The sequence below is a fragment of the Lemur catta genome, chromosome 7 (assembly GCF_020740605.2).
Source record: "Lemur catta isolate mLemCat1 chromosome 7, mLemCat1.pri, whole genome shotgun sequence".
NCBI lineage: Eukaryota > Metazoa > Chordata > Mammalia > Primates > Lemuridae > Lemur > Lemur catta.
The window spans coordinates 40,944,894-40,968,709 of record NC_059134.1 but is presented as its reverse complement, the minus strand read 5'-3'; the positions used below and the strand labels follow the sequence as shown (position 1 = coordinate 40,968,709).

At 46.6% G+C, this 23,816-nt stretch overlaps 1 protein-coding gene across 1 annotated transcript in view; it reads left to right on the top strand.

The window, feature by feature from the left end:
* The window catches only part of AMOTL1 (angiomotin like 1), a 96,651-nt gene that overhangs the window by 65,143 nt on the left and 7,692 nt on the right, over positions 1-23,816 (top strand). Inside the window, exons 7-11 of the mRNA XM_045557099.1 lie at positions 6,392-6,537; positions 9,837-9,986; positions 15,365-15,555; positions 19,901-20,026; positions 21,140-21,366. Of these exons, the coding sequence (XP_045413055.1) occupies positions 6,392-6,537; positions 9,837-9,986; positions 15,365-15,555; positions 19,901-20,026; positions 21,140-21,366 (840 nt within the window). The remainder of the gene's footprint in view (positions 1-6,391; positions 6,538-9,836; positions 9,987-15,364; positions 15,556-19,900; positions 20,027-21,139; positions 21,367-23,816) is intronic.

Genomic DNA, 23,816 nt, shown 5'->3' with positions numbered 1-23,816 from the left:
TCCTGTGGATGGATGGTTGTAGAAGATGGCTCTTGGGAATGGGGCATTGGCTGAGTGGATACCATGAAAGTTTTCTACTTTATAGAGAATTCCAGGTTAAGAAGCATTTGCCTCTTGCACGCCTTCTCCAAGTGAACATTCAGGGCTGGGCAAGGGGCTTGGGTGAGGTGCACAGAGGGCCTGGGCACTGTTGGACATGTCTCCCCTCCACCTCTCTACCCAGCCTCTCCTCTGCCTGTGGCCTTTTCTCTGGCACTGTCCTTTAAGCACTCTTCTTTCAGAGAGTCCCAGAGACTGTACTCCTAAAATCAGCCATTCACTGAAGGTTTGTTGGATTGTGCCTACCTCCTCTTCCTTCCTTAACTCTGTTCCCACCACCCCCTCTTCCCACATCCAAGGCAACCAGACCCTTCCTTGAGAAGTTCCAGGAAGACACCTGACTGTCCAGAAGCAGGTGCCAACTGGGCCAGTTGTGCATCATTATGGGAGAATTCGGAGCTTGAGCAGAATTAACTTGGTGTATTTTTATGCCTTTACACACACACACATGCACACACACATGTGCACACACCAGGATAGATCTAAACCCCAAAATCTAGTCTGTTTAGGGTCAAACCTTGGTTCTAGCTGATAAAGAAGAACACTGTCTTAGTCCATTTTCTGCTGCTATAGCAATACCACAGATGAGGTAATTTATGAGCAATAGAAGTGTATTTGTCAGAAGATGAGCTATGAGTTAAAAAAGAAACAAATACAGAAGTTCATTTGGTTCACAGTTCTAGAGGCTGGGACGTCCAGGAGTATGGTACCAGCATTTGGCAAGGGCCTCATGCTGCATAATTTCTTGGTGGAAGGGCAGAGGGTGGAAGTGAACCCATGAGACAGAGATTCAGACAGAACTCATTCTTTTATGAAGAGCCCACTTCCATGATAACTAACCTACTCCTGTGATAACACCATTAATTCATTCATAAGGGTGGAGCACTCATGGCCTAATTGCCTCTTAAAAGCTCACCTTTTAATACTATTACAATGGAGATTAAGTTTCTAACACATGAAATTTGGGGGACACATTCAAACCATAGCAAACACCCATGTTTTACCTACCAAGCACTCCAGTGGCTTTAGTCACCCCTTGGTGAAGCTGGCAGTAGTTGGACTTCTCCATCTCTCCAGCTATAGTGGGGCTTAGGGAAAAACTCAGAGAAACCCTAGAAATTAATTCCTACCTAAGAAGGGCTGCATTACAGGTTTGCTGTCCTCACGAGCTCCAACCGTAAGTGGGAGCACTGAATTAAAAAATCACAACACAGCACTGGGTGCCCTGACACTTCCACTGACTGACGCCACACATAAACCCCACCCTCAGAATTATTAACAGAAGTTCCTAGGGCCCAGCATCCTGTGGTTCAGGCAGCAGTTAAGCTTAGCGCTCAAATAGTAATCATAGAAACGGTTTCAACAGGCTGTCTACTTTGAACCTTACCCAGAACTGGCAAAGGAGAAGGGTAAGATGGGAACGGAGCATCTTCGAGCTATTGGGCCCAGTTCCAGTTTCCATACACTTCCGCTCTTTCCCCAAGCAAGGGAGACTAACCCATGGGTAGGGGCGCAAGTGGGACTACTGTTTGGCTTTGTGCAAGTATCCTAGCTTGTTTTCCTTCAGTTTTCTCATTTGTCAAATGGAGCTGAGGTGAGGATTAAATGAGGTTCTGTTGTAGAGCTCTTGGCACAGCGGTTGGGACATGTTAAGTCCCCAGGAATATATGTGAGCTTTTGTTGACATTTATCAAGTTATCTATTAAGTACCAAAGCCCATGGTAGGCATTTTACCGAGTCATTTTAATCCTCAACAACAATCCTGCAAAATCAATCTTGATAGTTTCATTTGAGGAGATGGAATCTCAGGGAAGTCAAATCACGTGTCCAAGGTGAACTGCTATGTGCATGAAGGTGCCAGAATCAAACCAGGTCGGCCTGCCCACAAAGCCTGTGCCATCTCTGTGGTTTCAAGAGTAAACAGTATGTGAGCAGACATCCTTCTGTGTAAATGGGACCAAAGCCATCAGGCTAAACAACTCCCTACTCCACGCAGTATAGGGTAATTCATATCCACTGAGTAAACAGACCATTCTGGGCAAGAATTCCCTTGTGTCAACTTGCCTGTTCTAGGAATTCTCAGTATATACGTTGGAGCCCAACCAAAAATTCAGCGTGAGTCTTGTCTTTCTTGAAATCCCCCCTAAGGGGCTTAGCTAATAATAAACTAAAGGACTTTCCCATGAGGTGGTTGCATCCACGGGACTCTCCCTTATATCTCCCAAAGGATGACTTTTTGGAATGATTCTGCTACACCTCAGAGTCCCATATCTCCAAGGAGTCAGGGAGCATAGCTAACCCCCATCACAGGCTCACTGCCTTGATACCTGCCTTCCGCCCCATAGTCTGAATGAGCTCTCCCTGCTTTGTTCTCGTGGTACCCCTGCAAGCGTCTGTGAGAGCACCGTGTCACGTTGCCTTTGCTCGTGTCCTTGCCTGTCTTCCCACCAGAGGGAGAGCAGAATGCTACGTCCTACTCACCTTGGAGCCCTAGAATTTATCACACTTCCTGGAACAACAGTAATAACTACAGTGTTATCATAGTTAATATTAAGTAAGTACTTACTGTATGCCTTTTGAAGTAGGTACTGTTGTGATACTTTAAAGGCAAAGAAGCTGAAACACAAAGAAGTTTGTTTGCTTCCATAGTCACAAAACCATAAGTGGTAGAGCTGGATATGAACCCAGGCAATTTGATTCTAGAACCATGCTTTTAACCAGTACTCTGTAATGCCTCCATGTAGTAGATGCTTAATTAATTAATATTTGTAAATGGATACACATGTAAATGTAATTACTGTGTTTTGAGAAGTATAACATGACCTATGACATATTAAATCTGTGCCATAATGAGCTATGTTGTAATGAGGTTCTTCTATTATTCAGCTTCTATTATTCTGTAGTTCATCTCTGTGCATGTTTGCACAGGGGAGGCAGTATAGTGATATATTGTGAACATGTGTTAGATAGAAAAGCAACTTCTGTCTCTACCATTGGTGAGCCTCACTTCTGTGGGCAAGTTACTTATCCTTTCTTAGTGTCATTTTTCTCAACTGGAAAGTAGGAATTATACCTACTACCTCATATAATAAACTTAGAGTAAATGAAATAATTACAGGAATTGAACATTCCTGTAACACAGTACTCATTCAAAAAACATGAGCAGATATTGTTATTACTATTGTCATAAACGTTGTTTTTAAAACTTTATTACCTAGAGCACTACTTCCTATCAGTGGACAAGGAGTCCTGAGCCAGTGTGAGTGATACTGAATAATATTGCTGCAGCCTGAAGTCTAAAGTCACCAAACTCAGGACAGAGATGTTTTGACCCATGAATTTCAGAGATCTGCAAAACATTCCAGAACTAATGCAGCCTTCATCCAATATCCACATCTGTGTCTTATAGTGTACACTGTGTGGTTCAGGAAGACTGGGTGGAGGAGGGAGCCAGGGGTGTTCATGTCAGTACTGGCCATCTGGTGAGCAGTGGTTTCTAGGTGAGCAGCCAGTTCAAAGGTTGGGTGGACAGGTGTATAACAAAGGCTGCTAGGAGATCATGAGAATACTGAATACCTAATAGCTAATAAGAGCTATGATATATTGTTCAGTTGGCATTGAACTCAGCACACACTAGAGACTCATTCGTTCATTCAACATTTTTGAGCCAGGCACTCTTATAAGCTCAGGGAATCAATAATGACCCAAACAGACAAAGTTCGGAATAAGCAGGTCCTTTTAGATTTTATATGCATCATCTCCATTCACAGAGTCATTGTAGCAACACTGTGATGTAGATAATATCATTTCCATTTGATAGATGAGGGGGCGAGGCTCAGAGAGGTTATACCTTGCCTAAGACTTCATAATTGGAAAGTGGTGAACCCAAGGTTTGAATCTAGGTCTTTGTGTTGCTAAAGTCCGTTCTTTAGCCGCAATGCGATACTGCCTATCAAGGAAATAGCAAATGCTGGGATCCTGTGTGTGTGTGTGTGTGTGTGTGTGTGTGTGTGTGTGTCAGAGGGGAGGGGCATGTGTTAATTCAGAATTCTATCTAAGTAGCTGTCACTGTGACATAGCAGTAATTGTGATCGTCATCGATTGGCAAAACACAAGGCGCTTTGGTTGTGATTTCTGTTCTTGAGCTCAGTCTATCATTTTATTGCTTCAGATCAAAATAAATATGTACTTGGCTGCCCTCAACAGAGAGAAGAACTTTTATACTTAGGCTGATAACTAGGTAGGAGCTCTGAGACCTAGTGGCTCATTCCTAGGCATGCCTGCTTCGGAACTCCTGGACAAGGAGCCTGAACAGTGCCAGCGGGCACCTGCCTGTGGAGATGGTGTCCAAACCCAGGGAGCTTGTGCTCAGACTTTATTCAGAAAAAGTGGAATGCTGTGGTCCCTCCAGGGCTGGGGGAGCTGGTGGCAGGCGTAGCTAGTGGGCTGGTGACTCCTTTGTTTAGGGGTCCTGCCTGCCTCTTTTCCATGGATTGGGAAGGAAGTTTCAGAGGCAGCATTTCACATGCCACAGAAAGAAAGAAGGGACAGGGTAATTGGTCACTGAAGTGGGGCATAAAGAGCCCAAAAGTACTGCTCTGCTGTGGATCAGGATCTTGGTGACCTCATTTTGTTTCTAGAGGATGCCATTGTTTCTATGAAGCACAGTCACTTCTTAGCTTTACAAGTCTGCTCCTTCAATCTGTCAGTTCAGAAGCTGTTCCATTGCTCTCTGATTCCATCGACATAATTCCACAGTGCAAAGGTTGTGCTGTCAAGTGGGAAGGACTTTGTAGTGGGACATCAGGAGACCCGGATTCTAGCTTTGGCTCTGCCCCAGCTTGCGGGGGGACCCTGGACAAGTGCCTTCGCTCCTCTGGGCTTTCCTCTTCACACGCATGAAGCCAAAGGAGGAGAACTGGATGTTGATGTTTCCTACGATCCCTTCTGGCTCTAAAGTTGTGAGATTGCCATCTGATACTTGTGGCCTTATGGTGTCCTCTTAATTTTCACACTCTGCATTCCAAACCGCATTTTCTGCCCCTTTAGTGCATCATTCTTCCTATTGCTTCAAAGCCCATAGTGCTGGTTTTTAATGTCTGATAGCTCTTTGTTAAATTAGTGAATAACTATAGGAGGAAATAATGAATGAATGCAACCACTGTCAACATGCTAGTGTCACTTCCAGACTTGGGTTCTCCGTGTTTCAGTGTGGGTTGCTGGGAGGCTGGAGCATTGAATCCTTTCTAACCACCATTGCCACTGCTGCTGTTACAATTCTCTGCCTCATTTTCTATAAATACGAGACAGTGTGCATATGATTTTATAACCTTTTCTCAATAATGAAGATTTTTTTATATGTCACTAACAGTCTCTTCTTTAATATTAATGGCTGCATCCTTTTCTCTTGCAGAGTTGACAGTAGTTTGATTAAGCAGTCCCTTACCCTTATACATAACATTTGTTCAACTTTTCCCATATGATAAGCGACATATCTAAATATTCTAATTTATTTTAAAAAGACAATGCTTTTGTAACAGGAAAAATGTTTTCAACAAGAAACACCCATCCCATGGCACTATCTGTCTACCCTGCCTGTTAAGCTAAAATGGTAGAGAAGTCTGTGTAGGAAGGTGATCCAGTGACTCAGGACACGCCAGCTTGGCTGACCACACGTGGAAACTCAGTGATCACCATCAGTTACGTTGCATTGAGTGAGAGGAAAGCAGTTTTCCTAAATCCAAAGCATTGCCCCTTTCCCGTCTGGAATAGGACTAGGGGAAAATGTGGGGCCGGGGCATATGGGAAGAGGATCCAGCCAGAGACTGGAGGCCTGGGCTTGACGCTCCTCTCTGCTGTCTGGCCCCAGGCGAAGAGCTTACCTCTCTGGACCTTGGTTTATCTTTTCCATGCATAGGAGTATTAGTAGTATTGTTAATATTACAGGCTTGGAAGATGGAAGCAGGGAGGTTGTGAGCATAAAATGAAATAGTAGGTATAAGATTAATTGGAAGCTTGAAAGTCAGTGTTGTAGAGAAGCATGTTGTTGAGAGCATGGGGTCACTAGTTCTTTGTGTCCTACCCCTGTCTGACGTATCTATAGTTAACAGTGGTTTTGAGAAAATCCTTACCGTATCCACCACCACTGTTAAGTGGGAGCAAAAGCAGCAATTCAATCCTCTACTATTTGCATGGCTTTTTATTTTTAATCCTTGCCAGATGTAGACTGGCAGTGAGCCCAGAGAGTGAGCACTTTCAGATAGAGGTAGTTTTGTTCTTGTCTCTCTTCCAGACAAAGAATTTTTGAAGGAAAAGGAGAAGTTAGAAATGGAGCTGGCAGCAGTGCGGACTGCGAGTGAGGACCATCGGAGACACATCGAGATCCTGGACCAGGCTCTGAGCAATGCCCAGGCCAGGGTCATCAAGCTGGAAGAGGAGGTGAGACCAGGCAGTGGGGCTTGGGGGTGGGGGCAGAGCCCACTGGGCCTCCACATGCTTTTCCTAACCCAGCTGCTTTAATCAGAGCCAATTCCAAGGAGTCGAAACAGGGGAGGGATGTGGGAAATCTCCCAAATAAAAATGAATAAAAACAGACTTCATCTACCCCAGAGCCAGGCGAAGTATGCAAGGCACACATGAGTGCCATCAGCAAAGGGCTCGCCCTCAGTTTGAAGCCCGGCCTGCGGCTCCCTGCTTGGCAGGTGTCCAGGGCTGGAAATAAATGGAAGGACTGGAGACCACGGGTGCCCGCAGAGAAAGAGACTAACAATCTTTAAAAAATAGTTCCAATGCTGTGTTCTCAATTGTGTAGAAAAAGGCGCAGAAGTCTTCTGGTGGGGGTGGCGTGGAGTTGGTGTTCAGCAGGTCTGCCTCCAATTTCCAGAAGTTGGCTCAGCCGTGCAGTGATCCCCCCATCCAGGAAATTGTGATTCCACTCGAGCATTTTGGGTTTAGTAGTTTCTGATGAAATCAACCCTTTTTATGTTTTATGAGGTGGACTTTCCTGTTAAGCCTGACTGAGGAATTAGAATGATCATTTCTGAGGCCCAGGCTAGGGGTTCTCGGCTGTAGATGCCGGGCAGACAGGAGCCTGCTGCCTGCACCTCCCAGCTTCCTGGGGTGGCGGCAGGTGCCTCTCTTTTGGGGGCTGAAGAAGCTTAACTGAGATAGTGTACATAAAGTACTTAGCTTGGTACTTGGCACACAGAAAGCAGTACTGTTATTAATCCAACTGTTGTCCCTTCAGAAAACATCTCCTGGTGCTGGGTAACTCGGATGTCTCAGCAAACTTCAACTGCAAGGATAAAGCCACTAAAGAGGAAGATTGTTAAGTAACAAAGACATTGCCCGTTAGAAGCCTTTTAAACCCTGCAAGTTCTGTGTAGAAACTGCAACTTTAATATTAGCTTGAGGATGCAGCCCCACAGTACTTTCCTTGTCACCACTAAGGAACAAAAAGGTCCACCACAGAAAGCGACCTCAGCCCCTAAAGACAGGAGGTCCCTCTGAGTCTGGGAGGCCAAGGCTCCTCAGCATTGTTGTCGCTGAAACCACTTACTGAGCTGGCACCTCCATGTGTGCGATGGAGAATTATGATTTTTAAAATCTTTTAGTTTTAATATTTCTATTAAAGTAAAAATGAGTTGTGAGCTCCTTGAAGACAAGTTCTTTACAATCACCATTATGGGTCTTTTCTTGACATTTTGTATAAAATTTTTGGTTGGTTGCATGTAGCCTCACCAAAATGCCTCATGTGTCTGGCTTCCAGTGTCACTCCTTGTTCTTACTAAAGTTTCTTTTGACGGCCTTAATTCAGTTCAGACGCTGAGTGCCTCCCATAATTTGCCATGGTGGCCAGGAACAGACTCTAGAGCCAGACGGCTGTAAATGAGAACCCTGGCTCCGTGACCAATCAGCTGTGTGACCTTGAGCAAGTCACTTAACCTTGAAGAGTTTTCTCATCTCTTAAATGGAGATAATACAGGACTTGACCTCTTACTGTTATTGGAAGGATTAAATGAGATGCTACATATAAAGCACAATGCTTGGCATGGTAGTGCTCTGAGAATGTTGGCTGACATCATTACTCTTATTAATCCTCCTCATCGTGATATACACCTTGCTAGACTTAAGGTTAATACAAAGGTAAAGGAGACAGATTCATGCCTTTAAGGATCTTGCAGTTTTTAGGGGTAATACTAATTCATTCATTTAACAAATTCTATTGGATGCAGGACACTATTCCAGGCATTGGGGACGTACTGTTCACTCTGCCCAGCAGGGACCAAAATAGATAAATTTTGTGGTGCTTATGTTCTGGTGGCTACACACTCAGAAAACTGGATACAGTGGAGGATATAGTAAGTGGTGGATGAACAGCATAACACAAAATATTTGATCAGATGACACTTCTAAGAAACATAGAAACCCGCCTTTGGGTCCTGAAGTCTGTTGAATTGAGCAATCAGAGGGCCAGATGAAATCCGGTTCTAATAGCAGATAGAGAAAAATCTGGAAAGTTGCTGCCCCCTCCTTGAAAGGTCAGAAGCGTCTCCATTTGAGTCCAGTGGCTTCAGGTAGGACCGGACATAGGCGTAACTCACGGCAGTGCTGCCTGCTAAGTCAGAAACCGCACTTAGCAGCAAGCTCTCAAATCACCAGCATGTTCCAACTTGCCAGTGTAAGTATGGGCTGGACTCAAGACTGAATCACCTGCAAGGCATCTGCACACCCAGGTGCAGAATGACAGGAAATAGCATCTGGTGTCTTCTCACCCAGGACCAGAGAGCAAGTAAATGCCTCGGCCAGATTTTTGGCACCAGCCAATTCCCAGAAAGTTAGAAATGTGCCCAGGATTTATGAACATGGGCCAAACTCCTAATTGGAAGAAAACAAAGTCTGAGGGTAAAAGTTTGAAGTTGCTCAGGATTCTAAATCCATACCTGGTGTGACATTTACATGAATTGTTTTAGCTTTAATTTCCATCTCCTCAGTTATTGTGCTGTTTGAGTGTTCATTATGCCCTTCCTGTCTCTTCAGGGCTGCCAACTGCTCATCTATGAGGGACTTTGAAATCTTATGGAGAAAGTTACTCCATAAATATCTATATTAAGAAATTTTTATATTTATTCAAATATACACAAATGGGTACACATGCATGTATACATTCATACATACTTTATTAAAGGAGTAATTTATGGTTATTATAGAAAATTTGAAAAATACAGAAAAGAATAAAAAAGTTGTTTTGTCATACAGATAAACATGATTAATGTTTTAAGTATTTCCTTCCAGTCTTTGGTTCATGGATAACTAGGTAGATAGGTAGGCAGACAGAGGTTGTGATAATGTTGTATATATATGTTGGTTCTGGATTTTTCATTTAACATTATAGAATAAACATTTCTTCATGATATTAAAAACTCTTTATTAACCTCATTTCCAGTGCCTGTGAATGCAGCAATTAAGCACTGAGCTCAAAGCTGTGCAAATTACCAAAGACAGGTGCCCCAGTGAGGTCTTCCATTCCAAACATCTGAGCCATTTGAGGTGTAGCTGACAGCCTCTGTGTAAATCTTTTCTGTCCCAGCACACCTGCGGAATAGAAGTAGGGTGGTGGAAGGTACATGCACCTGTGGTTTAAGTAGGATCCCCAGGTAATCTGACCCCCACCTCCACCCCAGCTTTGAGGATCACTGGTCTAAATTCTGTGCTATTTTCTACTCTTCTCGACTCAGTTACGAGAGAAGCAAGCCTATGTGGAGAAAGTCGAGAAGCTGCAGCAGGCCCTGACCCAGCTACAGTCTGCGTGTGAGAAGCGGGAGCAGATGGAGCGCAGGCTGCGGACCTGGCTGGAAAGGGAGCTGGATGCACTGAGAACGCAGCAGGTGAGGGTCTGGGCCTGGGCTGGCAGAGGAGTCAGATGCGTTCATTCAGCAGACGTGTGGGGCATCCACCGAGGGCCAGGCACTGTGGTCTGCACAGAGGATGCAGAGGGAAACAAGAACTCCTGTCCTCAGTGAACCCCACAGTGACCAGACCAGTGGAGGAGTTGGGCTGTCCACTCACTGTGGAGTAACAGACGTCCTCACTGAGAGAAAATAGTCACTGACTTGGGGCTGGGGAGGGGGGAGTACGGATTAGCCACTTCACAGAGGAGGCCTTTTGAGCAGGCCTTTGAAAGCTGAGTTTCTTGGGCAGTCAGGAGCAAGAACATCAGCGGTGGAGGGAGCGTATGTGTAGGGGAGAGGACTGTGAAACAGCATGGCAGGTCCAGGGTGGCGGGGTGCAGCTAGCTAGGGGAGGACGCCAAGGGGAGGATGCCAAGGAGGTGGCTGGTGAGAAGGCAAAGGCCAGTTGGTGGAGGGCATTTGGTCAAGTTGAGAGGTGGGGCTTTCTCCTGGGGTCTACGGAGCACCAGCTGCTGGGAGATGTTTAAGCTGGAGAGAATATGGTGCAAGGGATCGGGGAAGTGCCTCTGGTGGTGTCAGGGGACCGTCGGAGGGTGGATGTTGAAGTCAGAAGCCAGCCTGAAGGCTGTCAGAGCAGTCTCGGGTGTCATGACACTGGGAACCCAGGGAGGATTGGAGGCAAGAGCTAAAAGGGAGTGAAATTAGCAGGACATGATGGTTAGTGGATTTTCAGAGGTAAAGGAGAGGAAGGAGTTCAGGACCATCCCCAGAAAATAATATTAGTCATAAGCTCCTATCCCTTCTGCCTTTCCTTGTCTGCTGATGATGTAGCTCAGCTGTGAGTCAGCACAGAGCAAAGCACCCCAGGGGCCATGTGTGCCACACAAGCGGGAGGAAGACTGGTCAAAGGCTCCTGGCTCCAGGCAGCCTGTCCATCATCAGCCAGCGTGCTGGGCAGAGCCCCTTATGTGGCTGATGAAGGGTGTGCTCTAAATTAGGATACCAAGGAGACGCTAGGCAGCGCTCCATGGAATTATCTACCGGATAGGGCATAGTGGCTGTGGTTGAAACACTTGAAAACACTTGAAGGCATGCACCCGGGCCAGCTCAGCCCTCTTGCAGGGCAGGCCCATGCAGTTCCCTCTGGGTGTGTGCACTTGGCTGGGGAAGGAGGTATTAGCGAGATTGCCCAGAAAACTAAGAAACCCACCCCAGCCTCCCACCATGTTGGCATAGTTGATAGCTCGTAAGGAAGGGTGGGTCTGTCTCTGGACTTCTGATATTTACAATCCGTGCCACATACTCTAGCACTGGAGTTACGTGCTTCAGCTGTTCTCTGTCACTCAGTTCTCGAGATCTTAGCTTTCTCAACTTGCGGGCAGGGCTTCCTTGGTTCCAGGTACAGTGCTGGCACAAGCAGACACTTACAAGTCTTTGGCTGACCAAATGGCCACATCTCAATTCTTAGAGTAAAAAAGAATGTTCTTTTCCAGTTACTATGCCATCCACACCCTACAGTTAGATTACTTGTCGTTGGCCGGTCTGTTTTGAGATCTGTGAAACCAGACTCAATTCCATTACCCTTGTTGCATATCAAGAAGAAGAAACATGAGATTAGAATTATTTGAAAAATATCTTAATTGCCACAGAGGACAGTTCACCGTATGCACACTCAGACCCATGCACACTCACCCACATTTTTTTCCTCAGACGGGCAAAAGCAACATTCCTGCCCTGCATGAAGGCTGCTGACACATTTGTGCACCAGTGGAGGACAGAACTTTCAGAGTTGAGGCTCTCCAGGGAAATTCCTCTGCTTGCATTTTGGATTTGTCTTTGGGAGCCGATAGCAGGCCCAGCTGTGTATGGCTGACATGAGACTGAAGAGGGAGAGAGTCCCTAGAGTTAAATGGAACTGTGACGCTTAGCATCTCCTTAAAAATAGTATTACACTTTGGTTTTCTTGTTTTTTAAATGAGAACATTAATCCATCGCCTGTGATGTGAAATACACTCAGGGATTTTCCTGTTGCTCTACGTATTCATCAAAAAGATAACTCCAGGTTGAGTACAAGTTATCCGAAATGCTTGGGACCAGAAGTGTTTGGATTTTGGATTTTTGGATTTGGGATCCTCAACCTGTATTTCTGTATTTTTTTTCTTTAATACTTGTTTATTTTCTAATTTTACCAGTGAGCACATATGATCTTATAGCCAGAAAAGGAAAACATGTTATTACAAAAAAAATGCACCCCCAAAATCTTGAGTTTTTCACTAGCTCCATATGACAGATACTATACTATAAAGGATAAAGTCTGGTCAAATGCGTGTCTGGAGCATGTGGGCTGCTGGGGGAGGCAGCTTGGCCTGCCTCACCAAGGACAGAGTCGTCTGAGGAACTTGACCTCTCAGGGAAAGGGTGTCTGGGGCCTCTCCGATGTCCTCCCCTTCATTCACCCTCGGGCAGCTCATGTGTGTGCCTGCCCCTTCTTGGCACAGACATGGGTAGCCCCGGGAAAGGCTTCCACAGGCCAAGCCCTTCCCTGTTCCCCTGTGTCAAAGAGGCATTTATCTGACCCCTTTAGAAAGCACGCTGAGGTCACACTATCACAAGGCCCCTGGTCATCTCTACCCTCAACAAAACAGTAAGACTAACCACACTGCCTTGTCACTTCCCACAGGGCGTTATTCTTTGAGAGAGTAACTTAGAGAACTTGTTGAATCACCCAATGCAAAGGCTCAGCCCATAGACTGAGGCCAGGACACAGCTGAGCCTGTTCCTCTAGCTCCCTCCAACACAGAGTCCCTGGGTGAGGTGTCCTGGACCCTTAGCAGGGTGGGTACACTGGGGATGAGCAGAGTGGCATAGAATCGTGTACTTACTCGGAGCATGGGCTCTAGGGTTAACCAACCAGGGCTGAATCCTGCCTCCTCCTACAAGAAAAGCAGCCTTGGGTAAGTAATCTTTCCAAGCCTCCACTTCTGGTCTGGAAAGTGAGGCAGATAAATTATACTTATCTCATACTTGTAACTACAAACAAGAAAGTCTGCACAAAGTGCTTATCAGGGCACCTTGCGCTTAGCAATTTACTAAGGAAAAATAGCTCTCATTGCTGTTCATATTCCCATCATTCCCTGCAGAGTCATTTGAAGGCTTAGGGCATTCTTGATACCCTCTCCCCAGTTCTGGCCTTACCCCCACTATTCCAGTCCCACTGGAAAAAATGTTGAAAGAAGTGTGGCTGATTAAAGAGGAGGGCGGGGAGAGAAAGATAGGTCAGGACAGTAGAACTAGCAGAAAAGAGAAGCTCGCAATGAACAATTCCTGTTATTATAAGTAACCTCTCTACCATGGGAGGTGAAGTAGTACTTCAGCATCACTGGAAGCTGGGAGAGAAGTGAAAGAGAAATAAAGATAAAAGAGGGAGGGGAATTTACATTTTTAAGAACTCACAATTTCATCTTCTTTACAGACAGCTCAAAGTAATTTTCACATCTTACTCAGAAGAGAGAAGGTTCTTGAGCCATGTTCTTGAAAACGAAAATGAGGCACAGGGAAGTTAAGGGGCCAGCCATGTAGCTGATGAGGACACTCCTCCCATGTGAACACACTGAGTGCAGAGATGTTGTCTGTTGTGCTCACTGTTGCATCCCCGACACACGGTACATGCTCGGTGAATGCTGGTTGACTCGCTAGCTGAGTGGGTGACAGAGGCTGCCTACTTGCCCCTCAATCTGTTTTTCTGGCTAGCACACTTGCCCGTTAGACCATGCTGCCTCTGTACCCTTGAATGCTGACATTCACGCATTTGTTTAAATAACTCTTAATGACCTGAATTAGGGGAGCTGTGAAGAGTTGTCATGATCTCATGTGAGGTCAAGAGGATTCTGCAAAAATAAGCCAGCTGAGATGGTAACAGAAGGGATTTAGATAGAAACTGACAAGCATAGATGGCAGCTTAGTGAGGCCGTGGGAGCTTTTTCTTGGAAAGTTTCTAAAAATAGGGGAGCTTCTCATCTCGGTGGACTGGTTCATTTGTCCTCCTGCCTGAGTCCGGGTGCATGGCCAGATGGGGTCGGTGACTTGCTGTATAGGTCAGGTGAGGACAGGCAAGTGCTTTACACTGTGTTCTTACTTAAATGTTGGTCACTGGCAAGCTTCCACTTGCTAGAATAATTTATATTTGTAGCTATAAAAAATTGAATAGAAACATATGGTTTACAAAAAGCCCATAGGCCCGTTGTTCTCTCTGGTAGGACTAGGTTCCATTAGTGCAGCTCAAATGCCCAGCTGTTGCTGTGGATAATTCCTCGATCCTTTTCTTAATCTAGGGCATTATGTGGTTCTGGGTATAGCGTTCACATGCCTCTCACCTTGCACCCAGCTCTGCATTTTAAATTTGCAATCGCTGGAAGACAAGAGGGGAATGTGCATCTAGGGGACGTAGAATAACTGGGATGAAATCATTCTCCCCTCAGGTGCGAAGGAGCCTGGTCACGCTAGGACTGGGCCCCTCGCCCTGAGACCCCGGCATGACCTGTCTCCGCTGCTGGTCTGAAGTCAGAACCTCCTCAAAACCCTATCGTCCTTTATGCCATACTCTTTAGAGGAATTAGTGTCCCTGAGTTAAAGAAAAAAACCTAAAGTGTGAATATCTCAGTTTGTGACCAATCCAGACAACAACTGCTTTTTTTCTCTTACTGATGAAAAGGGCTGAAAAGTGAGCTTGTCTTGCATTAGATGTCTTCCACTTTCATAGGCATAATCTAATTTAATTCTCATTCTCAGGCCAGAATGGGGTGAGTATTAATACCTCCTTTCCCAGACTGCAGCTAAGGAGCATGCAAGTTAGGGCATCTCCCTCTTCTTTTGCCTTTCCATTTTGTCCCCCAGCCTTAGGGGAAACAAACAACTGGAATCACTTCCTTGAATTCTGGAGAAAGTGTCCTAGGCCAGGAGGCCAAGACTGTCTTTAGGTATAAATCAACTGCAAGACATTGTCATGCAGATGCCTTGAGCTGTGGAGCCAGGCAGACCCTGACCCTACTACTGATTAGCTGACAGACATCAATGTTTTCTTTTAACCTCTCTAAAACTTAGTTTCTCATCCATAAAAGTGTCTGTTTTGCAGAGCTCTGTAAGAATCAAATGTGCTAGAGGAGTTTGGGGGTGAAGTAGCTTGGTGTTAGGACCCCCTGAGTTTGGCTCCATACCTTGCAGAGAGGGAGCAAGGGCGTGAGGATGGCGTGTGAGTTGCTGCAGGAGCTGGGGGGCCATGTGTGTGCTGTGTGGGCAGCTGTGCAGACAGGGTTGATGTGGTTTTGAGCATCAAGATGCTATTTCTGCTCCCCTAGAAACATGGAAATGGCCAGCCAGCCAGCATGCCAGAGTACAACGCTCCGGCCCTCATGGAACTTGTGAGGGAGAAGGAGGAGCGGATCCTGGCCCTGGAGGCCGACATGACCAAGTGGGAGCAGAAGTACCTGGAGGAGAGCACCATCCGACACTTCGCCATGAACGCCGCAGCCACCGCTGCAGCCGAGAGGTGAGGTGGCAGAACCCTGGTGGTCATAAAGGCACAGTTGGAAAAGAAATCAAAACAAAATAAACAGGGTGTCTAGAGAGGTCCAGAGGCCGCCCAGGGAGTGAGGTCAGCTGAAAATGATTTTTCAATGGCTGTACTGCTAGTCAGAGAGCAAGGTGGTGCAGCATTTCTGGAGGGAATTGGTAATATGGACCTTCCCCTTGGTTCCAAAATTCTAGTTCTAGACATTTATCTGAAGGAAATCATTATATAAGTGCCTGAAGATTTATGTCTGAGGATGTTTGTCTCAGTGTTGTTGAAAATACTAATACACTTAAAACAGCCCAGAGTCCAACAAAGGCAATCCAATTTAAAGCACATGCATACAGTGGAATGCTATGTGATTGTTAAGAATGATGTTGTGGAAGTTTTTACCTCTTTTGCCTAACTTTCTTTTTGTAGGTACACAGCGTTATCTTTCCCCTAAAAAGTAGCTCAAAATGCATAGTAACTCACAAAAATAACTCACAAACATTCTGTGAAAATATTAATATATTGTTTCTGAATGAGCAAGGTAGTTTCCTTTTGACCTTTGGTTGCTGGATCTCACTCAGGTGCAAAATTTAGGGTCAGGTAGGATTCTCAAATGTCAAAGGAACAACCAGAAAACTGGACTTCTTGATAAATAAGAGGTATAATTATACCATTTAGGGTGGTAGGACATGAACCAAGTGAGAGGAGAATAAGCCAAGGGTGCCACTAGTCCTGTAGCAGTTCCACATGGCCTTGGGAAGGGTTATTTCCTTAGTGAGTACAAGCAGGCCTGTTGGGCAGAGAGGGAATGCTTTGTAAGGTGTGTATGGGCTCTCAGGTTCATTACTCAGCTAGGAAAGAATCACCAGCAGCACGCCCAGGTGTTAGCTCTAGGAACTGCAGAAAGAGTGGGCCCCTGTGCTGGGCGCCATGGCACTCTTGCACCTAGGAAGACCTGCAGACCCAGGTGGAAAATAATCATTTTGGAATCATTTTCTAGTGCTCACATGTCGCTTACGTATGTCTATGCTGTGAGGGGAAACTGGCCACAGTAGTCATTTGAGCGAGACTTCGGGAGCAGGAATAGACGCTTGAGATGGGTGTGTTGTGGCAAAGCCTCGGAGCTGCAGGGTGGGAGTTGGAGGGAAGTTGCAGCCTCCAGTTCCGTCCCTGCACTGTTTGGGTGGTAACAGGGGTGGCCTTTGGAACATTGGTTGATTTTTTTTTACATAATTGAAATGTTTTCATTTTCAGTTTTTTGTTTTCTAAGTTAATAACTAGATCACCTCTCTATCCTGGAGAGGAGAACAGACCATCATAAAGTTCCAGAGAGATTTGGCCTTCTTTGCCAGATCTGGTCTAATGCATCGCTGTCCGTAACCGCCCTGGGAGTTTCCTTGCTCCGTGTGACTTTAATGGAAAGAACACTGCTTAGGGAGGCAAGACACCTACACCCAAGGCTCCTCCCTCTGTCGCTGGCTGTGGGTGTGTGATCCCGGACGAGCCCTTCTGAGTGTCACTTACCTCACATGTGAAATGGAAATGATACTTCTTGATGGATTAAGAGCTGGGAACCTGACCACCTGCCTCTGGCTGAGGACACTAAAACCCCAATAGCAATGTAAATGTGTTACCTCGGTGGGAGGACACAGGAGCGTCCATGTGTCATTGTTGTTTCAACTTCCATTGGTTTATCAGATTGGATGTCTGTTTGGGCTCCCAGGCCCTGTGGGATGAATGGGCCTGGAATGTAAAATCAGAAGAGGGGGATGGGCAGGTCTGAAGCACAGACCCTGTGGTGGGCCCAGGAGAGGGTGGGGGGAGTAGAACCAGGCAGACCCCAGCACAGTCACCTGCTCACACAATTCTAGGCCCAGCCTTGCTCTTCATCCTTCATGCAAGGGGAAATGGCTCTTGCCCCCGAGAATAGGAGTTCCACGGGATTTACCCAGTCATGTTGTTCCCGTTCTCGGCCCTTTCTGGAGTCCTGGATGGATGCCTGCGGTCCCTTTCCATCATCCCTCCCCTTCGCCGCTTCTTTGCTTCTACATATATTTATTGAGCATCTAACAATTCTATGGGAAACCACCCTTCTCTTTAACTGTCCCACAATCTGGGAGTGGGGGACAAATAGGTGCAAAAAAGCTCAGATGTTTGGCTCCAGTCTAAACATTCTTCTCAGAGAAAACCTCTGTAATTTCAGCATTGCTTTTCTGTGGATAGTAAGAGAAAAAAGGAAAATGAAGCATTTTTAAGAAAGGTTGGAATTTTGAGCTCTTACTGTTTAGATGCTAAATGGCTGCAGATAAATTGGTAAAAATGACTATTTCCAGCCATTAGTTTTGTGACTTCTCAGCCACAGATGCATACTTCACATTTATAAGCAATGATTTTTAAACAAAGAAAATAATTTTTGCACACCAGCTGGTTTTGCCATCTTTATGCAGCTTGATGCTGTTAATCAGTGTTTAGAGATTGAGATTATTTTTTATGTGTGGGGAAGGTTTTAAAACTTTTTACAAATTTCAAAGCAGTGTATTTTTTTTTCAGATTTTTGTCTGTTTGCTAAGTTGTTTTCATCTAATTGTATATGCCATCCTTATTTGCAGTATAAACATGAATTTTTAAATTTGTCTCCGAGGCCATGTGAATTCTCCAGAAGTAAATTGGTTGAAAACGTTTCTAGCCTCTAATTACTGTATTGATTATTTTTTGTGCCCTATAGGTTGAATTTATAATTTTTTAAATATGTTGAAAGCATTTTGCTTTGCTTTCTACATCATTTGGCTATTTTGATGCATCTTCAGCCACAGTTTGTACTTTTTTGTGCCATGTTCTCACATATGCCCTCTGGCCCATTTATTTTATCTTTGTGCATTTGAGGCCTTCTTCATAAACACATATGAAACTTCCAGGAGTGTCGAGTGATGGTTAGGGGCACGTAAGGGCATGGACTTTAGAGTCGTAAATGTCTAGGTTTGAATCCATTTCCACCATTCACTAACTGGGTGCTCTTGGAAAAGTCACCTAACTCTGGTGTCTTCGTCTGTAAGCTGAGGATAATAATACCTGCTGCACAAGTTGTGAGAATCAAACTTGTTCTGCCCAATCCCTGCGTGAAATCAATGCCCATTGATTGATAGCTGTTGTTAAAAGGGGTGAAAGAAGGGCCTCGTTTTTTGCTGTTATGGGATGTTCTAGAAAAGAGCTTTAAGGTTTTCAATATGATTATAGCATTGGAATATGAAGTTAAAGAGATGGAAATATTTAGCTACATCATGTCTTACTAACTTAGTACTCACATGATCAGAGGCATTATTGTACCTTTCATCTTGAGATATGCTTCTCTCATTCACATGGCACAGTTATCTTATTTTTACTAATCATTGTTAGTTAGGAGTAATTAAATTGATAAAACCAGAGGCAGCAATAGCTATCTTTGGTCAGTTACTTTCACTCGACAGCTGCTTGCAGGTAACCTGCTCTTTACCTATGTCTGCTCCTCCCCTCGCTGTACCCACCTTGACGGGACTTGTCCAGGACAGAGTGTCTGTTGTCTTCATCTTTCTGCCCTGGGACCCAGCATGTTTGTTACACTGAACTAACCTGAATCCTAGGCAGGGGCCCATAAAACAAGAAGGGAGGCAGAATGTAAATGTGAAGGAAGACTTCGGGTTGGAGCCGCGCTGTCTGGGAGACCAGTCTCAGTTTCAAGTATTTGCTGAGCCCACATTGTACTGTAAAATACCGAGATAGGTGCTAGATGGGTGATAAATAGAAATAAAACTTTAACTCTGATTAGAAAAGTGAGATAAGACAAGTATGAAAAAGTACAAGCAAGGAAACATCAGCAAATATATTAATGATAGTAGTATCCATGTCAGTAGATGAAATCTGTAGGTGCCTGATTGACATAGTCATAACATGCCACATAGCTTAATACACAATGCTGTCAGTAGAAGGGGCAGGGGATTTTGATTTTTGAATTTTATTTTGTGTTCCTTAGATACTGTCTTAATTCTGTCAAGTTTAGGAAGAGAATTGGCCAGGATCTAGGAGGGGACATGTAGGTGAAGGAGTCTGCAGAGAGATATTTTTAGCCTTGTGCCCCGTGGTTGCCTCTCCACGGGCATTGGTACCATTCTCAGTATCAACGTCGGATGAGATTGAAAACTGAGCTGGGGAAATGGGGAGAGGGCTTTTATGAACCAGTAGGCAGTGTGGAGCAGATCTCTGTTCCAGCACGGGCACCAGCCTCTCCGTTCTGAGTCTGTGTGCGATGAAACAAAGCAAGAAGTCTTCCCTCGATCCAATGCATGTCCTGTGTTGCCAGGGACACCACGATCATCAACCACTCTCGGAATGGCAGCTACGGGGAGAGCTCGCTGGAGGCCCACATCTGGCAGGAGGAGGAGGAGGTGGCACAGGCCAACAGGAGGTGTCAGGACATGGAGTACACGTAAGGGACAGCCACGTGCAGTCACTTGTCCCCAGGCCTTGAGGGGTCCCACCAGCCCACATCTGCACTCACACTCCAGCCCTTCCAGAGGGGACTGCATCTCTGTCCTGCTCTGAACGGCTGTGAGCTTGAAGTCTCCAAAAACTCTCCTCCCCACACTCTGCCATGGAGAAAAAGGAAAGGCTCAAAGCTAAGCAAGCGGTTCCACTCGGCAACAGGACTGGTGCCAGAGGTCTCTGGGGGAAACTGCATGTCCGATGCAGGTTTTAAGATGGAGGCTGAGTCTATGACAGAAGAATTTAGATGCCCGTGTTATTTCTGGGTGTCTGTCTCTACAACCTTCCAGACGGTGTGAGCTGGAAAGGAGAAACAGATCGTATTCCAAGGTTCAGAGTTTTTAAACCAGGATTTATATGTTCCAGCCAAAAATAAAGAACTTAGCTAATGCACTCTTCTGATGGGCTACATAAGATTTCCAGCAGGTTTTTTTGACATAATAAAAGTAGCCTGCCCTCCTTGACCACCCGATGGCCTGTGGAGCCCTGGGAGCCCTGAGCCTCTTGTTTTGCAGATGTGATGACAGGGCTGCGTAGCTGAGCCATGGACAGGCTCAGGGAGTGGCTATCAGAGTTGCAAAAAGAACTGAGATATTTGCAGGTTCTTACTTTTGGCCATAGGAGGTGGGGTGGGGGAGGAATTATTGTCTTGCAGAGAACCTGCTCATCTTTTTGTTTTTTTCTTAGACAGTAGAGAAATTGGCTTTAGTTGAAAGCTCACCCTGTTTCTATGCTTCCCCTATCACCCTCCTAATACTAGACCTTGTAAGTGTGGTCCCTGGGCCCACCCTGGTCCAGGAAGTCCTAGCAGATGGCCACGGCCATCCTAACTACCTCCCAGGAGTCCAGAGTCTCCTGAGGTGCCAGAGAAGGTGCACCCCTTTGTTCTGCTAGGAAAGATCCATCTTAGGCAATTTGGAGATTGTAAGTGCGAGACTTGCACAGCACTCGACGCTCCTGACTTAATCAAAGTCCTGGGTCAGCCCGGGAGAGATGTTTCGAGCTTTTCTAACCAAATGGATTTTTATTAAGTGTTTGGTTTGGTTTGGTTTTACAGTATTAAAAATCTCCATGCCAAAATCATAGAGAAGGATGCCATGATCAAGGTCCTCCAGCAGCGATCCCGTAAAGATGCTGGGAAGACGGACACCTCCAGCCTGCGGCCTGCCCGCTCTGTCCCGTCCATCGCGGCGGCCACGGGGACACACTCGCGCCAGACCTCTCTTACCAGCAGCCAGTTGGCCGAAGAGAAGAAGGAAGAGAAGACCTGGAAGGGGAGCATAGGTGAGCCCCACGCCCCGTCAGACTAGTGTCTGAAAGGCAAGGCCACCCTTCCTGCCACTTGTGGGACACAGAAGTATCATTGAGTATCTCCTCCTCTCGGTTTCCTCATCTGTAAAATGGAGAGGAAAGTCCACCATACTTCGGTTGTGGGAATTCACTGAGCTATGTGGAAATACTGTGTGAATTCTAAAGGTTACACCACTGCGGTCGCTGTTAGCTGTGGGGTGACTCATCCTAATTAGCATCTATTATTGTTGAAAGTTGAGGTGACCGTTATAACACAGAATGGTCTGGTGGGAAAACCTGGAGACATAAGGCCTCAGAACGTGGCTCTGCCCCAGGCCGGTTACATGCAGGCTCCACCTCTGCTTCCGTGTCTGGGAGAGGAGGGCGGTGTTTGCCTGCTGTACCCCGTGGGCCGTGGCGGCCAAATGAGACAAGGGGGAGCAGATGTGAGAAGTGCTCCCCAGCAGAAGGGACGCTGGGGTGGGTTTTGCTGGCTACACAGGCAGAGTTCTGAGGAGGGTCTGCAAGTGTGGCCTTAGCCAGGAGTGGGTGTCCTGGGGCGAGGCCGGGGCTCGCCCGCCTGGAGAGGAAGCAGCGTTGTTCCCACACACACGTCCTCCGCACCCTTCCCCTGCACTCGGCCCTTCTTTGATGCAGTTCCCCGGGTCAGCGTGTGTTTTTGTTTCTCTGTGGAACCCAGAGCCAGTTTTCCTCAGCACGGGACCCCAGAGGAGCCTGGCTGCTTTGTGCCAAAGGGGATAAGAGCTTCCATATGAACCCAAAAGAGCTGAGGGGATCAGAGGCTCCCAGCCTGAATCTCCGTTTGAAGTCCCTCCGCTGGTGGCTTCAGCAGCCCCTGGCCTCAAAGGAAATGCACTTCAAAGAGGACGTTCGTGGACAGCAGCTGAGATCATCAAAGACCATCCCGAGAACGCAGTTAGAGAGCAGGGAGGCGGTGCTCAGACAGGCCCGGTTAAGGAGTTTAAAATTTGCCTGGCTCCCACGGAACCCTCCCTGGGAGAAGCCCGTTTGTGACATCCAGCCAGGCAGGCGTCTCTCTGGTGTCTGCATCCGTATCCCCCAGGATTCGGCGTGTCTAAACCGGGCTTGGGGGCTTGAGGGCCGCGGTCTGGAGGCCGACTGGCGAGTTCTCTGCGCTGCTATTCCTCCTCTGTGCTGTCCTGGGTGTCCGCGTGGCACAGCCAGGGAGGGGCCGGGCAGCGGCACACATTCATGGGCCCCCGCGCGGCTCCCCACGTCTTCTCACTGTCTCCTGCCTGATGGGCTCTGGAAGGACGTGGCGGTAACAGCGTATACCTTCCTGATCGCCCAGGGGCTCCCAGGAGAGCTGGCTGGCTAGCAGTGTATTCCACCTGTCACCCGCCTCAAGCACACCCTGTCAGACTCTGCAGTTTCAGCAGGTGGGGTGATGGGGAGGAAAGAACATGGGTTGGACTCCAAGTCAGGCACAGCTGGGTTTGAAACCTATTTCTGCTACTTCTTAGCTGTGAGATGTGAATGTCCCCAAGCTTCCGTTTCCTTCTGTGTAAGACGGAGGATAAGACCTACCTCCGAGGAACGCTGTGAAATATAAAGTAAGATGATGTGCGAAGCACCTGGGCAAAGACCTCTGCTGCCCACAGCGTGGTCCCTGGACCGGCAGCATGGCCCTCACCTGGGAGCTTGTTAGAAAGGCAGAATCCCAGGCTCAACTCACCGGATCATGTCTTCCTTTTAAACATATAGCTGAGTAGTTGGTATGCACGTTGCGTTTTAAGAAGCACTGCTCTAGACGCACCGAATTGCCGTGGGTTATGAGTGGGCGCCTTGAAACAGCCCTGGTGAGGATGCTTCGTGAACTGCTGGCTAGCTAACAAGATAAGCAAACAGATACTTGATTGTGCTTACCACCTCTCTGTAGGCTAGCGTTCTGGAGCGCTGGCACTTCCCTGAATGTGTGCTGTACTTAAAAATAAAAAAGCCACTGTCCTGTCCGGCTTTGCAGGAAGGCTTGGAGAAAAATGGACAGCTCTGCACACCATGCTGCCCTTTTCCGTAGCCAGCACGCCCTCTTCTCCACCCCAGCCTTGCTACTCGTGGGGAAGAAGGGGAGGGCTGAGCGGCCTTTCCCAGGATCCCAGGTGGCTTCCTGTTTCTTGTGGGCTACAGATCTCCACTGCAGAGATCTCTTTTATAGGCTAATATAAACAACCCAGTGGTTGCCCCTACCAGGAAGCATATTTGACTTTGACCCTGGGCCTGTGGAAGACCATCCATTCATTACCAAGAGTGGGGTGGGATTATGAACTATGCAGAAGAGCAGCAGGCCAGTGGGAACATGTCCAGGACCAGGGAGGCCTTGTAGTTCTTCTTAAGCACACAGCCACTGCTTCAGGCCAGCCCTCCTGGGCCGCATTAGGGTTAGCAAGCAGGGTCTCTAGAAA